This window comes from Amblyomma americanum, chromosome 11 (genome assembly GCF_052857255.1).
Source record: "Amblyomma americanum isolate KBUSLIRL-KWMA chromosome 11, ASM5285725v1, whole genome shotgun sequence".
Taxonomy (NCBI): Eukaryota; Metazoa; Arthropoda; class Arachnida; order Ixodida; family Ixodidae; genus Amblyomma; species Amblyomma americanum.
This window is the reverse complement of record NC_135507.1, coordinates 25,187,814-25,204,805: the sequence shown is the minus strand read 5'-3', so window position 1 is coordinate 25,204,805 and position 16,992 is coordinate 25,187,814. Positions and strand designations below refer to the sequence as shown.

Here is a 16,992-nt window from a genome sequence, read left to right as displayed (position 1 = left end):
GCTGTAAAAGGTGGATTAAGGTATTCTATAGAAACTGTGCAGTGAGTAGTTCAGCCTTCTGGCAGCAGCAGTCCACCTTAGCAAAGCATGTCAGGGCTACTCTGCCAAGCAGACCTGAACACGATAGTGATTTGGCATTGTAGATGGAAGCCACTCTCGGCCACAAATGTCTGCGGTACTTCTTCAATGGGGAGTGTTATTAGGGAGTCGAAGGAATATGTTGTGCAACTAAGCCAGATCACTTGTTGAATGCTGCAATTCACCAAACTAGCACAGTGTTAGTGGATGGTACTGGCTCTTGGTTCGGTTTAACACAGGAGAAAAGGGAATGGCAGTTGCTCAAGAATGCGTACTTGATTGATGCTTGCCATCAATGCTCATGACAATTGTCCTTCGCTGCAGTTCCATGCACCCCACTGATGCATGCCATCTCCTTACCACGGCCTCCCAGCTTGCTCCTCCTGGACAGTTCCTGGGCAGCAGCAGTGGTCTCCCCGGATCAAGGGAGGTGGCACTGCACAGCAGCCCCCATCATCCGCAGGCTATGCCTCCTCCAGTCTCTGGCTGGTCCAGTGCCACCATGGATCACCATGATGCAATCCGACCTGCTCTGAAGCACGGCTCAGCAGTGGGATGGACACCAGCCCAGGGTCCACTTCGGCCACGACTGGCATTGCTCAATAAAGTTTCCTAAGCTTCCAGTGTCAGAGAGTTATGCTTGGTGATCACTTATTTTTACAAGAGGCCCTTCCAGATTGGCAAATTTACCAGATTCCTGCAAAGGAACAGCGGGTAGTGAAAGGAACAGCGGGTAGTGAGGAAAGATTGCAATGCAATTGGTAGCGACCAATGGTAGCGACAATTGGTAGCTACCAATGCAATTGGTAGCGACGTATGGAAACGAGAGGGGGGGGGCCTCGCGCAAATGTTTTTCTTCCTGCCTCTTGCTTTTGCTGACACATTGTGTATGTGGCTTGCTTAGCTGGTAACTAAGATTGATTTAACTTAAGGCATGCTGAGATGAGGACTGCACAAAATATAGAAGGTAGCAGTGCCAGAACTGTATGCCAGTCAAATTTGAGGGACTGGAGTTTAAAGGAATACAAAAACCATTTAATTTGTGTTGCTGACAATACTTGCTCAAATGCCATAGCTTAGCTCAGTCAAATGAAGTCTTTATTTTCCCACTTTCAAACAGAGAAATTCACGCGTAGGTTCTTTAGAGGAGTGGTAAGAGAGAGTGGTTGACCCCGACCCTCAGAGTGGACATCACTTGACTGTTTCCCCTCTGATCTATATTGCTGCACCTTGGACTAGCACATCTCTGAGGAGGCACTAAAAAAAATACTGCAGAATATTTTTGTTCAATCCAGAATTAGTGAAGGGCTTCATCCATTCTTTTAAGGAGGTCTTCCGCTGATTCTTCCTCGGAGAGGTCAGCATCTAAAAGCATCTTGACTAAAGGAAGTGCCCTGAGGGGAAGACAACAAAACATGAGGCGTCAGGTTCAGCCCGTTGGAACTTTTCGGGTTTAAATGCGAGACGAAACATAGATTGGCACTAACTTTCTCCACGCAGATTCTTTCCGTGTCATTGGTTGGGGCAGAAGCTTTGCATTTGAACCAAAGGCCTGTGTGATCTACAGAGAAACGTCAAGGCATTCAAGCATCAACAAATTCGCTTCTCATAATTATGCACCTGGCAGCTTACCATATTCACTCGCATAATATGCGCTCTCACGTAATTTGAACACCCCTAACTCATTAGCTGGAATTTCTACTCGTGTATGTTGTGCATATTTTGGAAGGAGTTATACGGCCAATCTTCCCAAGTGATTCAATTGTGTGCCGTTTAGAATCTTCACATTTGTCATGCAGAAAGTCTGTTGGCACTAACATGCCAGGGCCGTGCATTGCATCCTTGCGTGTGTTTGCTGCAGCTCCATGTTTGCTGTAATCAAGTCTTGTGCCTGCTGATATGTATTTCGAGACTGTGCTCATTAAAACAAGGCTGCAATAAAAGAGCTACATACACTGTACAATAATCTTAACTCTCTTCTTTTAGGCCACTGCACAGTGCAGACCCGCCTGGCACTATCCAGGCTAATGTTGTTCTGGTCAAGGCTATTCCGCGAAGGAAACCAACCTGCTGCTGTCGTCGAACAACGTCCCTTGACAGACCAGCTGATTGGCCAACCAGACTGGCATAGCTGCTGCTTGCGCGGCCTTCCTTGAGCTGATACAAGTACACCAGCTCACCTTCGTGGTGAAGACTTTCAAAAGTCTGCATAGAATATGAAACATGACCAGCGGTAACCATCCCTACTAAGAGATATTTGTAGATGGAATGTGTGCCTGAAAAAAACTGCACCGGTAGAGTACTGGCAGCAGTTTAACTATGCCACACCGAATGGTCGAGCGATAGCTGTTCTAGTTTCTACCATGATTTGGCTGTATCTTACCTCTTGGCTTGACTTGCTGCTTGTGGCTGCTATGAGTGTGTTTTGACTCGGATCAGCCTAGATGTTCTCAATTTGAATTTATTGTGCTTTTGACAATACAGCTATGGAACAGAGGCAAAAGGCAGTAACGAAAACAGCCTGACTAGGCCTCTGCACCTTCATAGCTCGGGCAACGCAAGCACAAAGCAGTCATAGCGTGGAGCTGGTACCAACATCTAGTACTCGACATAAAATTGACACAGTATAAGAACATTTCACTTGAGAGGGAATGGCAGAAAATGAAATGAGATCAAAGCATGCAAGTTGCTATATAACAATCCGTTGTTAAATTTCCTTTCGATTACAAAATAAACAATGCGTCACGACGAGTTCCAAAATATGCATGAATTACCGATGAAAATACATAAATCACTGTTGCATAAATTCAATGACATGCCGTAGTAAGCACAAACAAAGCACTAGCACTCAAGGAAACTATCCGAAAGTCTTACAAATCAATGGTCCAAATCAATGATCAAATTTAAGGGTGGCCTGAATTTGGTGACTACCATCGTATCGAGCATGTTCAAAACAGCCTGGAGATCGATTTTGGTTGGAATCGATCAAGGTCAAATCCCAAAGGTCACTTCAATGTCATATATGCACAACTGACTGAAACTAGAGTTTGGTTTGAGTAGAGCTATCATTCTAAATAACATCCTGCAGACACAGATACAATGCATGACTGAAGGAAGAGGGGTGCACTGACACATCTGGTAAAAAGTGCGGGTACAGTGTGCTCCGATAATGTAAACAGCAATCGGGGCACAGGCCTGTTATTACATGCAGTGTCGGTCTAGCCATAACTAAGAAAATATAGCAAAAGGAAACTGGTGCTTCTGCCAACACTGTACTCTCTGCTGGCTTTAATAAATTTCTGTAACTTGTTTCATGAGATGCATAATAGCTTTTCGAGTAGTAGGATAATAAAATTGTGCACTACAGGTGCACCACAAGGCGATGGACCCACCAGGTAAGTAAGCTGCTGAGTGGGTGGCAAGCAGTTGTGCAAAGCATGGAAGTGCGTGGCCAACAGAGTGTGGGGACAAGCGGCTGGATCACCGAGAAAGCTTTCCACCGTGCCAGCCAGAAGTCCAATGCCATCGGCCTGCAAGGTTGCAAATAAGAACGCCAGTTTTTTGTGGAACACTCTTCACAAAAACCACATGGACAGACTAGCCGGAGTACTGACTCCCTACTCTCCTCACCACATTGTTTTAAACAGAGGGTCAAGATCAAGACAAAACTAGAGACATGTGCATGACATTTCACCTGCTCAAGGTTTTTTTACACATGCACAGCTCACTCTGGATACTCGTTCCAAGCGTGGGCTTGGCAGGGAAAAGGCCAACTTCATGGATGTCAAATTAGACCCTGCAGTCGGAGTAAAGGTGATTCGAGGATGCTGGGTTTCGGTTGGAAACGATGCCTCCCTTCAATAGTTCCCCAACAACACAGGCAATTTTTTTTTTTTCCTTTGTCTTCAACCTGTAGGGTAGCTGCTGATGCCACTCACAATCTTTGTTCCCTTGCCAAACTCATCCATGATGACTAGGGACTTTCCACTTCTCATCTGGAAGATGTGTGCCATCTGAAAGGCAAAACAGTGGGGAAGTAATGATATGTTTACCATACAAGAACCAAACCAGAAAATTTGTTTCTGCGCCAGAACATGCAAGCATGCCTGAAAAGTGCATTGACTCAAAGCAACGTCTCCAAGAAGACATCTTAGGAAGCATGTCCTGAAAACTTTAGTATGAAATCTAAGGTCTGACGAAATCTTGTCTGGTCGGGTAGTAAGTAATTCATTTTTCAACAGAAAAAAAGAGAAGACGCTGACCAAAGGTTTTTGTCAAAACAAGACGTTTCGGTTTCGACTTTAGTATGCCGATGCCTGTGCCCTTGCAACTGCCTTGCAAACACTGGCATCCCTGGGCTGCCACTTAGCCTGAGCATTGCTATCATCAACATCATCATCAGAGCGCTGGTGTCCACTTTCAAATAGAGCTTTCCTCTATCGCAATTCAAAACCGACATGAGCCATTCTTTTTCGCCAGCCATGGTGCATAAGCCTGCCCTAATGATGTCAAAACTGCTAGATGAAATATTGCTTTCATCTATGTCTTTGGAGTAAAGTGGTATCTGGGATAGGCTTTTCCATGCCTTGGGAAAGCCCTGATTTTTCTTCGCTACCCAAGTTTTCTGCGGCTTTGGCTGTATTACAAAAATTACTTCAAACCTGCCCAATTTTTAGCATGCTCTCGTACAGTACATCAGGCACTGTCCCATCTGTGCTCCCGTGGATGTCAGGGCGCATGCGCCATGTTCTACCTGGTTGAGTTGCATGCCAAACGATGACAGGCCGTGCAGCAGTGACTCTTCCGAGTACATGCATGTGAGGATGGCATCCACTGCTCCAATCTCTGCGGACTCTGCCGGCACAAAGCTTCCGATGTGAGCCATGTAGACTATCAAGGCCACCTGTGGGAGGAGGAAAAAAAGAGTTCCCACTAAGTGCTTAGTGCTTCAGCTCAGGAAACCAACGAAAGTCTCAGTAGCGAGTCAGCGCTCGTCGTGTCTTCTCTTCCTTCGTCCTTGTTGTTTTTTTTGCACTGTTAATCACACAAACATGTGAATCCTAACAAGCACTGGCCTGGAGACTAGTGCACACGTGCATCACTTGACCATGTATCTGACCACTTGGTGCCCACTCTGTGACCTTGAGAGGCCACGTAATATGCTTGCTGATGGTTAGGTTAGGTTAATTTGCACAGATGTGACACCGCTCAACAGGAAAGACATGAAGTGCAGTCCTGCTTCTCTGCTGCAGTCTACTTTTTGAAGTGCTTCCTACACCGGTTGAGCAACTACCGAGGTTCTTTTGTTGCACAGAAAGGCACCTTCGTGCCTTGGCAAGTACAGAAAAGTGCAAAATAGGCAAGCCACCTGTATGCAATGAATTCTTCAGGTTTAGTGATCATACACCCTAAGGCACATCACTGTCGGCACGAATGGACAAACAGACCTGCTTGAGGTAGATGCTCTTCCCACAGTTGTTGGGACCAGTGATGACTTTGACCTTGGAGTGAACGCCTCCGCTCGCAAATGAGTTTGGCACAAAGTTGCTGCCTGCACTCTCAACCAGTGGATGCCTGTGTGTAGAGAGAGAAAAAAAAAGAACAAGCGCTGAAATGTTAAAAACCCATAACTCTACAGTTCAGCACATACTAGTAGTCTTGGAGTTTTGTGATCACACTTCGAGGATAAAATACGTGAGAATGACTGGTCCAATATACAGCCTCGTTACACCATTCATTTGGGTAACTCTCACCTTCCACCGTTGATGACAATAACAGGATCACTGCAGAGGTCGGGCCTGATGAAACGCTGCTCACTGGCTACCAGCGCCAAAGCAAGCAATCTGGAATGCATTTTAATAAAAAAGAATAATCGCTTGAGGGATGCTTTTCGAAGGAAAGAAAAATTGAACGTGTCATGATTCCTTAAAAAATAAATAAATGTCAATCTACTTAATCAACAGTTGATCACAGTGACTGGAATTATCCCTAGCACAACTCTGGTGATCCCCGCAATAAATTTTTAGTCTGAGACTATAGTCCGATTTGTGCTTGCTAAATTAACTTCTTGCACCTCAAGAAAATGCTTCGTTTAGGCATTTTATAGTTATACACAGAGTAAGTCATAAGTGTGTATGCCTTTAAGGTGCTGTAAGGGGTGCAGACCAGTACAATACAGGGGTGCAGGCCTATACAGTATCTTACTGATTAAGCGCCTTGCGCTACCTCCACGGCCCTACCTAAATGTTCAAGTCGTGAGCGTCACTACCCTTGGTCCTATTTCCTTCTTCCGCTATTCCCTTTCATTTTTTGTATTCTATGCTTCTGCAACCATCTTACAGAACAAAAGCATCCACACGATGGACATTCAAAAGATTCGTTATTGCTAATCACAATATTGCAAACAATTGAATCAAAAAGAGGAGCTGTCTGAACTATGGGAGAGAGCATTTCCATTTCTGAAAAGTCGCTGTTATAAAGATACTGATTTAAAAAAATGCTGCGAGAGACAGCCAAAATACACAATTACAGCACAGCTGTTTTGGAAAGAAAATTCAGAGCAGATTTAAGGGCAGCTTACGCATCCAGTTCTCCGCACACAGACACAGCCTCCAGGAATGCTTCTGCCACTTCAAGGATCAAGTTCTGCACCTTGTGCATGATCTCGGTTTCTCTGTCTGCGCAACGTGAAACAAAAGATTACGTAGGATTAACCGATTCGCTTCCAAAGACGGCAATTCACCAACCTTGCTTTAAAATATTAGCTTTAAATACGCATCAACAAATGATGCCAAATGCTTGAGTCCCAATTTTTGGATTGTACTTTTCACACCAGATGACACTAGCTGCTCACTGGTTTCAAAAATATATCGCAAGAAAAAATTCCTTTCTCGCCGTTTGTTCTTTGAGATGACCACGGCATCGTGAGAAGATAGGAGTTTCAGGGGCACTAAAATTCATATGCTGCTTTTTGGGAGAGAGGGGGATGCAGACTGCAAATACCCTAAGCTTTCAGATGATAGCAAAAACAGTGAGTATGACTTGATCCGCAAGGTGAGGATTCTCAGACTCTGAGCTTGGCACTTCAGATATAGCTTGAGCTTCGGCTTGGAAATTCGAAATTGTGCAAAGAAGTATTTGTCAATATGATGTATTTGGCTGTTTACATCCGCTATGTATTCTACCAAAAAGCAACTGAAAAAGAATGTGCTACACAGAGAGAAAAGTTTGCCTCGTCGAAAAGATCGTTCACGTGGCGGTGCTGCCCCGACACAAAAGCACAGGAAACCAGCTGTAGCTCCATCCCAAATGAGTCTAGAAGCTTGTCAATGGCAACACTTTCATCGCCAAATACTTCAGAAATGCTTCAAGAATTTTCACAAAAAAGAAAAATTTTACTTTCTCTAGAATTGCAATTGTATTGAGAGCTGAATAAAACAAAATTCCTCGTATACGACCTTTCCAGCGCGAGTTATTACTGATTATTTCCAGCAATCTTGGTCGTGCTGTGCCGTTGCAGGCAGCCTGCAGAAGTGAATGGGTTAAAGCGGAGATAACACAGTCTTGATTATCACAACAGGCACAGCTCGTGATTTAAAGGAACACTGATGACTGTTCCATACAGCCGCTGTTCATTAATTCACAGTCTCTTTCTCGGTACGATCACCTTTGTCGGGCAGGAAACGACTCAAGTAACACCAAGAAAACTGAATTTAAAAATATTCCCACTACTTCATTCGAACTCGTGACATCCTTAGGAAAAGGACTGGTAGCCACCATATTCAAAGAGAGCAGCAGTGTAGTCTAGCTAACCTTCGAGATCCATACACAAAAGACCGCATCGACACATGCATTTCAGTTTGTGCTTTTTCTAGCTTATAAAAATTCCATTTTCGGTGACAGTGGTTACTTTATGATTACAGCGTGGTACCCTATCGATGCATGCCAACTTCAATTTCTCCTCAGTGTCCCTTTAAAAGATATCATTAGTACTTAGTGCACACAAGGTCAACAGCTAGAAGCAATGTTTGCTTGTTGTTAGTACATTAGGCCTAGGGGCTTCCACAGCAATATCAGCATTATGGCTTCCTTCTTTCTAAGCATACAGTAACTTGTAAATCAAAGAGGTGCAGTGGAAGTAATACCACTTCATTGTTTTCATTGTTGCAAGCAATCAAACGATGGCTATTACATGGCAAGCTTATGTGCCATCTTGCTATCAGCTCTTAAAATAGTCGAGGGCTTTTCCTTTTTCACACTTATAAGCATATGGGAGCCTACTGTCGCAAAAAAGACATGCATGCCAAACAGCCCCACACATACCGATTATTTCATACAATGTGTCACCCAACAGCCCGTCCAGTGCTGTAGGAAAAAGAATAAATACAAGGCAGTAACTGCAATTAGTATATTTTCTTGGAAAATCAGTGAAGTAATTTGGCCGTGCACAGAAAGAAGACCACTGTAGCTAATAAGGAGCAAATGACTTACTTTTCATTGTTCCTGTTTTGTAATAGCTCTTATTGTCACACGTGAACTGGAATGCAGTAAAACAAAGACAAACAGTTCTTCATTAGGTTGGAATAAACGACTCTGTGAGACAATGCAAGCAGAGGCTAAGTTTTGCTGCACGACACAACAGCTGCAGGAATTGTAAAAAATTGTGGGGTTTAACACCTCGAAGTGACACACGGGCTATGGGGATGGCTCCAGACTGTTTTAGACGTGCGACAACACACATGTGTTTGTGCATATCACCTCCGTCGAATTACGGCCGCTGTATTTGGGATCGAACCTGTGACCGTGGGATCAGCAGCTGAACACCAAAGCCCTCTAAGTCCCTATGGCGGGGCGCTGAAGGAATGGGTCAGAAAGGCTCACAGAACATCTCATACAAAGCTGGCATACCACAAACTGAAGACCAGGCTGGTCTGTTCCAGGTGCATCATGGGCTATTGTCAGCAGGTAGCCAATCTATCAAAAGCAAGATACATTTGCCAAGTCAACATACAGCCCCCTGATAACTTGGTAACCTGCGGGCAATAAAGAAAACCAGAGACCTGTGGCAAGTAGACGACCTGGCAGTCTGTGACCTCGGGGTCCAGTTTCTCCAGCTCACCATATGCGATCCGAGTCAAAAGGTCAGGAAGGCCGTTGTAGATGCGCTTCTCTGCAGAATCAAGCGAGATTAAATTATGTTCACTCCCAAACATGGAACCTTGGTGCGAAGTGCCAACCCAGCATCATACTCACTCTCATCTAGAGTGCTGTCAATGCCACGGTTCACGACGAACCTCTCTGCAACCTGCGACTCCTCAGAGTCGAACTGAGGTGATGCGGAAAAATGAAGTTGGCTATAATGACCAGCAGCATTAATGCCACATCGACATCATGTTACGTACCTTTACAAATGCAAGGCTTAACCTCAATCACGTTACTTACTCTAAACTCATTTAAAATGCCTTATATAGGAAGCACTATTGTTGGTGAAAAATCTGACAGCTAAACAACGTGTGAGGATGACATACCTGTGTGTTGAACCAGTTGACAAGAACGAATGGTGGTGGTGGTAGAGAGCAAGTGAACATGTGTTGTTGCTGCACGTTACTGTTAGCTCACTAAAATCCAATCAAAGCCACTAACTTACCGTTTTTTTGATCAGAGCAGTGATCCTCAGAATATCCTCAATGCGTAACGAAGTCATCTGCACAAAAAACGATCAACCGGACGCGTAACATGTGAGCCTTGTCGTATAAGAGGCCTGAAATCAGGAAGCAAGCAGCACGCTCAGACAGCAATGTGCTTACCTTCTTGAGAATGTCAATGTGGCCATTAGACGAGAGATTAGAGTGACAAATCCCAATGATGGAGACAACACTGACGAAAGTCTGCAAAAGAAGAAATAGGCGAATGTCAATATACATCACACGTCTGAACATTATTACATGAGCTAGCTTTGCAACACGCCTGCCCCTCGTCACGTTTCAGTAGTCAACTTCACCACTGTCCATCCCTGCCAGCTTGTTGCCAAAAAAAGTCAATATTAAGTTAGCGTAATACTGTACCGGCTAAAGGGCATGCAATGCAAGTTTTTTTTTTGTCATCCCACATATAACCCAAATTTTAATGAGAGGTTCTCTAGTCTATTTGGATTCCTTATGGCAAATTTTGCCCCTGGGTGGAGCTTTTTTTTTCAGTATAAATAAATTTTAAATTTACCCATTTAGTGGCCTCAAATAGGATTTCTACAAGCAACCTTGGGTGTGTGACATCACGAGCTGCATGTATGTCGGTACTTGCTCTGCATTTGCTGAAGTAAAAAATTTCGTGCATTTTTGATCATATTGTATACAAAATTACAGCGTTGCACTTCAGTCTGCTTAGGAGCGGAAATGCGAAAGGTTTTCCCTTTCCTTTCTTCCCCCTCCATTTTTCATTTTCATTCTTTTTATTATTTGAAATTTCGTCTTTTTCTTTATCTTTGTTTTTATATATTCTTTTAATTTTTCTATACCAAGTAAGTCTTCTCACACATTTACATTGTTTTTCATCGAATCAGTCACACAAAACATGCTTCAAACAGTATTTATTTTCATTAATTAAATTTAATTAACTAATTAAAATTCATACATCACACTTTTCCCATTTCAAGATGTACACACGCACTACCTAACACAGTCAAACTTTTGCACATTGATCTCCACTGAACGACGTAATTGTGCGGACAAAATTTGCGGACACTTTCTGCTGACGTAACATAATCATGTAATGCTTTCACATTATTAATAATTGAAGATATCACTTGCAGTCACCAATTTAGCCATTCAACATGCACACGAGAGGTTTAGGGACACTATCTGTGGTGTCATTTGCTCACCTATACTGACATCATACTTCGGTTGGACCTGTTTCGGTTCCCTGGCTTTTGTTTTCTCTGCAACTCTTTTCCTCGTTATTTTGAACTATTCATTGCCACTACGACAGCTAGGTCTAAGGTCTAAGAAATATAATGCAATAGCCAACCCAATATGCCCGAAAATCCACTGGAGTTGCCTTTAAAACACCTAACAGACCTTATAGAATGTCCTCCATTCGTTGACTGTGGCAGCTGCCTTGCTCATTCTCATGAGGATTCCCTAAGAAGGAGAAAAATAAAGTAACCAACGCAGTCACGATGCAGTCATCAGCAAAGCCGTAATCGTGAACTAGTAGTGAAGCCTTTAATAAGGGAAGATAGGCCGGAAACAATGCACTACGAAACAGCATACCGAGACATCCTTGATATTTGCCAGGCACTCTCGCAGGCTGTTGGCAACAGGCTGGTTGTGCGGCGTGATGAAATAGGTGATTGTTGCTTGACGAGACTGAAGGACGCCGAGGTTGCTGGTCGGCCGACAGAACAGCTTTCTGTTGGCCCACAAAAAACGAAACATTAACGTGCCCTGCAGGGCTGCAGTCACTCCTAGGTTGGCAAGCAAGCAAGTCGTTGGAATTTCAAGACCCCTCTACTGGAGTAAGCGCAATCTGATGATCACAAGTCCCATGAAGAAAAAGGTGTCAAAGAACACGGTGATGTGAAACAATATCTCTTCTCTGAGACTTGCTCTGAGAGTGACAGCAAAATGATCAACTAAAGGTAACACACTTTGCTCGGCTGGTGGGTGTTTGCATGTGACCACGTTGGTTTGTTGTCTTCTTACGCCTGGCTATGAAATTGGCCCTTATAGTTACCCAGGAACCTAATTAAATAAGAGCTTTGTTAATATGCCCTCACTGCATCACTCTTCGCCACTAGCGTCTTCCCTCGTGTATGCTGCATATGTTCCGTGACCAAACATAGTGCATATTTTAATCTACCTTTATATGCGTAACAAATGCTTAATAAAGGCTCTGTGGTAAAAATTAACATTATAAGAGAAGTAATCAATCTGTCAGAACAAATGACCTTTTGATAAGCAAACATCTATAGCATGACAGTAGCATCGAGCTCTTCAAACTATTTATGACACTGCCATTCTTGATCAGAGCACAAAGTTTCTCCATTTAATTTTTTTCTTAGTTTTAAATGCAGCACGTCACAGCTGCAAAATTTACTGAATGAGTTCAGAAAAAGAGGAATAAAGAAAACTGCCCTCGTCATCAGTAAGTCCATAAACAAGCAAATAAAAAGAATTTGACGTGGCTACAAAGTGAGCCATAAAACAGTGAAAGGTTTTGGACTGATTACAACCACCTATGACTTTTTAATTCATACTGAAATCCCAATGAACTGATGTTTGAAATCTCACTTCGACTGAAATGCAGCCACCTTGGGCAGGGACTGAACCCTTACGTATACACTTGTGCTCAGCATAAGTATGAGACTTGCAGTAACAAAATGGATATCAAAACTCCATGAGCTCACAACTTGATGATAGAGAATCTCAGTGATACGATCACGGTTAATAAAAATTTGTAAAATGCCCTGGCCAAAGTGCACTGTCCACAATGTGCACAATTTTGAACATTCTGACCATTCTCCTGTGCCACAATGGATGATTCGAATATGCGGGCTGTGACTGTACCCCTGAGCACTAAGCACCACTGACGCCGCGGTAGCCTGTTGTGCAGTATGCACAAGAGTAAGCGATCAGCCATAAAAAGATCTGCAGGAATGCATTTCCTGTGTTCCTATGCATGGATTTTGTTCGTGCCAAGTGATAATTTTGCAACCCCGCTAGATTCGCATCATTGATCCTTTGCTATAAATTCACATACACACAATACTCAGGGATGCGAAGCAACAAAATATAACCATTCGTCAGCAACTAACTACAGTTACAGCTGAATGGTCAAATTCGGTATCTACAGCTACACATTTTCAGAGGACATATCTATGCTACAAAACTACACACTGCTTACTTTCCCTGTCAACATATGTTGACCAAATTATTGTCCAAGATTCCTGCAGCCTGTATAATAAATTAGCTTACATGGACCACAGTTGACAGAAATCAACTGCACAGTGGAGACAAAGATTTAGAACTGACAGCTTAATTAGCTATGGTAGGGAAGCAAAGAGCAAGTAGGATGAAATTCCGGTCAGCACAAAATGGACAAGGAGTGGCAAGGAGGCCTCCGTCCACTTGCCAGAGTTTCGACAAGAGGACTTTTCTTCCTCTAGTCTTCAGTTCAGTTGGCGGCAACAATAAATGACTAAATCTGCAGCATTTAAGCAAGTGCGATAAAACGTCTTCTTGAATAGATTTATAACCTAACATGCGATTACATTTCATATTGCAAGCGATCACACTTCAGTCATGATTTCCAGAGCTCTGCAATGTGCTCGGGTGACAAAAACATGCATGCTACAGGATGTCATGTAGGAAGCACCGACCAGCCCAACAGTGAGTTCTCACGATGCTCAGGTGAATACCATATTTCTAATGCTACCCAAGATCACCACCTTTACTAAGTTTGGTCCACACAAAACATTGCCTAGTTAGCTCATGCAGTAACCGAATGTGGTAGTTGAAAGCTTCCAGAGAAGCCTTTACCTGAGCTCTCTTGCTCCAACCTTTGACCTGCAACGGTTGAATAGTCCTGTAGAATGGGAACACAAAAAAGTTTTTAGACAGGAGTCCTAAAGTGTGCAAGATGCAGTAATAACCAGTGATGGTAAATAATTTGTGATGTGAACTTCATAAATAAACGCACATGCCATTTAGGCACACAAATCTTACGACCAACTTTGACTATTAAAAGGCAGCTTCAAGGATTTTCGAGGTCACCATACTCCAACCAAATTTATATTGTAGCTTTTTCTATCATTCCTGACTACTCCCTACAAGTCTGGTAGCCACGTGCGACATTTCCCTCCGGGGCGAATCGATTTTAAAGTTTGCTGTTTTCGTCAGATGCCAAATCTTGAGCATACCATTAAATAAAAGTAAAATTGCACTGGCTATATCTTTATGCTACTTGCATTGCTTTTGATATTTAGTGCTTTGTGAAGGAAAAAAATCCAGAAAGCCGCACTAAAACAAAATAAATTTTTTCAGACGCCTAACAATGGCTATTAGATTGTGTTATAAACTGACACTCTTTGCTTTTACATCTCTCAGCAAGTTTCCCACACACTGCCTTAAAGTCCACACACTCTCAGGAACCCATATTTTCTATGTTGTAATACAATGTAAATAATAATTTTTCAGTTTAATTTCATTTCTGGTACCATTCAGCACTTACCAAATAAGGAGAGACCTTCCTTTCCATAAATGCCAAATTTGTAAACAGAAGGATGCCACTCCTCTTTGAAGATCTGTAGGCAGCTATGAGTGGTAAAAAGAATGCAACTGTCAGGAATCATCCAGAAAGCATCAGCACTCCATGGTGACGACCGACCATGAATTGTCCCACCTTACCAAAATGCTGTTTGGTCAATGCGAACGCGATCTTTCCTGAAACAAAAAAAAAAACATTGTAAAGTGACTTCCTATTAAGGAATATAAGAACATATAATAGTGATTTACTGTTAAATATAGTTTTAAGTAACCCAAGTTTATCTCAAAACAATATCAGTGATAATTAACACATGGGTATTGTAAGATGATTAACTAGCAGGCCAGATTGTTTTGGATTAGATTTAATGGCTTTGCATGTTTCTTACCATGGACTTGCCATGGTTTTTGAACTTTCGGGAGTGAACATTTTGCATTACCAGGGTGTCATGCTCACACAATGCTCACGTGCAATGCTCAAGGTCATCACAAGGACTGTGTTTTGGCCTTGTTCACTCGTGTTCTGTGGTATACAGCGCAGGCCTGTCGACTGGTATTAACACGGCCACCATCACTGCCCTGTGTGGATGTAGTTGGAATGTCTCCTAATGCTAAGTACACAAGAAGAGATGGAGAGGACCCACGAAAGGACTACGGCAGGGGCTTTATACCTGAGAACTACAATCATGTGGTTGGTACTAAACTATCAGTGCGCCTCTCTCACTGTCCTGACCCTGCACGGTTTTCATAATTTCCAGCATAAGTGCACTAACCGCTCTTCAACATTCACAAAGAATTTTGCCAATGTGCGTTTAACATGAACAAGTATGAAGATCACTCACAAGTCACATGTGACAATTCCTCGGATCAGACAGCCTCCTTCTTGCGAGCTTTGCAAGCAGTCAAGTTTGCAGTGACTGAGATAGTTGACCAGTGCCCCACCTGCCCTAACCTAAAACGATTAAAGTCAACATCACTTTTTGTTCTTTTTGTTGGGATGCAAACTTCAATAACATCCCAGAGCAACGTTAGGTCTTTGCAGCGTTGGTATCAATGGATGTCTTTTACGATTACAGGTCAATATGCCATGCCGTATCACAAATGCTCCTCACAAGTGGAGTCAGATATGCACCATGCTTGTTCTTAACTTCATTAGTGAAAAGAAAAAGGATAAGAACTAAATACTTCCAGTTCTAGGCATCCCTAGGCATGCGACATGCTTAACATGCGGCCGTTAAATACACACCATAACGAGACGATAAAGGCAACTCCATCTTGTTCCAGTTAGCAAAAATCACTCTTTCTAGCTATGTAGATGCTTGTTCAGAAGCAAAACAAAGCAATTAATCTTGAAAAAAACTGTACTTAAAAATAGAATTTTTTTCTTTCACTCCATCAAGAGCGAAACAAACTCCGTGCACCACTCAGAAGAGAATGACAGTGCAGCCCAGTCTCGGAGGTCTGCATTACAAGCGTCTAGATGTCACCACGGTTTGTCTGTGCAAATGGTTGGTGGTGGCAATATTTTCATTTATTTGTCGACCTTTTCTAGCCTATAAAAGCTCCATTTTTAGTGAAAGAGCGACTTAAAGTAGCTCTCAATGTCCATTTCTCTAACTAGTGGTAGTAGCCACATTTATGACATATGGAGTTGCCCATTGTTTAAGACGAGCAGTGGATACAAATCTACCAACTTCAGATCATGTTAGAGCTTACCATGGCAACAGCACTGAAATCAACAAGGGCCGACATGTAGACAAAGCGAGCCTCATCGGAAAGACCACTTGGCATGTCAGGTAGATCCAAATACAAAAGTCTATGCCTGCAGGGTTCATATGCTGTTGGGAATAGAAAGGCTTACTAAGAAATCACATAGGCATATTGATACAAACGAGGTGTATGTATAGCTCACCAAAATCTTTGAAAGGAAGGGTAACAATAATGTCTTTGTCATAAGACCTTGTGTCTGAGGAAGCATCATCAGACGACACTGAAAAGGGAATTAAAGTTTGGTTTGCACAAACAAAAAGGATGATGATGTCGTGGCTTACAGAATTCATGAATCTCTTTAGCCAGTTTCTCATCGGACTTCGCGCTCAGCAGCACACATGAAGGCCTCACTTCTTGCAGCACTAAAGGAAAGAAACCAGTTTGGTTACACGAAAAAAAAAATGACGTCCCAAGCTTAACTTTCTCATACAACACTTGCCTGAAAACAAGAGAGCGTGTACTGGTGGTAGGTCGTCTTGGTCAGCAATAAGATACATTCTGCCCGTGGTGCTATCATAATAAGCAGCTCCAAATTTTCGAGATGACCAAGCAAGGCTGAGGATCACCTAACAAAACGCAAAAGGCAGCGCGAGTGCTAGCCATTAGAAACAATGAACGTATATCTCGAACTCTCGAGGTTCCTACCTGCGATGGTTCATCGTCGCTTGTGGTATATCCGTCCTGCCTGTCAGCATTTGTGCAGGATGACAACGTCGTACTTTGCATTACAACGATAAAGCGAAGTGTTAAAAAAAAATTTTCCTTTACACTTTAACGCAACAAGACATAGGTACAAGAGCACGAACAGGTACTCCTCTCAGAAAATCTGAAAGTGCAAGTTGCAGACGAAAAAAGTTAACGAGAAATCTCGGGGATGGTAAGGCCC

At 42.9% G+C, this 16,992-nt stretch overlaps 1 protein-coding gene across 1 annotated transcript; it reads right to left on the bottom strand.

Annotated features, from left to right (window-relative positions):
* Positions 1-1,159: 1,159 nt before the first annotated feature.
* LOC144110981 (mutS protein homolog 5-like) lies at positions 1,160-16,911 on the bottom strand. The gene is made up of 27 exons (XM_077644054.1): positions 16,752-16,911; positions 16,546-16,672; positions 16,388-16,468; positions 16,249-16,326; positions 16,053-16,174; positions 15,179-15,288; positions 14,481-14,516; positions 14,305-14,387; positions 13,614-13,659; positions 11,346-11,484; positions 11,151-11,213; positions 9,885-9,965; positions 9,725-9,781; positions 9,331-9,403; positions 9,138-9,247; positions 8,986-9,051; positions 8,569-8,614; positions 8,401-8,442; positions 6,659-6,755; positions 5,832-5,921; positions 5,526-5,652; positions 4,832-4,981; positions 4,017-4,091; positions 3,471-3,608; positions 2,146-2,283; positions 1,566-1,639; positions 1,160-1,472 (listed from the first exon to the last, which is right to left on the bottom strand). The coding sequence occupies exons 1-27, from the start codon at positions 16,830-16,832 to the stop codon at positions 1,376-1,378; spliced, it is 2,427 nt and encodes an 808-aa protein (XP_077500180.1). The 5' UTR covers positions 16,833-16,911; the 3' UTR covers positions 1,160-1,375.
* Positions 16,912-16,992: the final 81 nt, after the last annotated feature.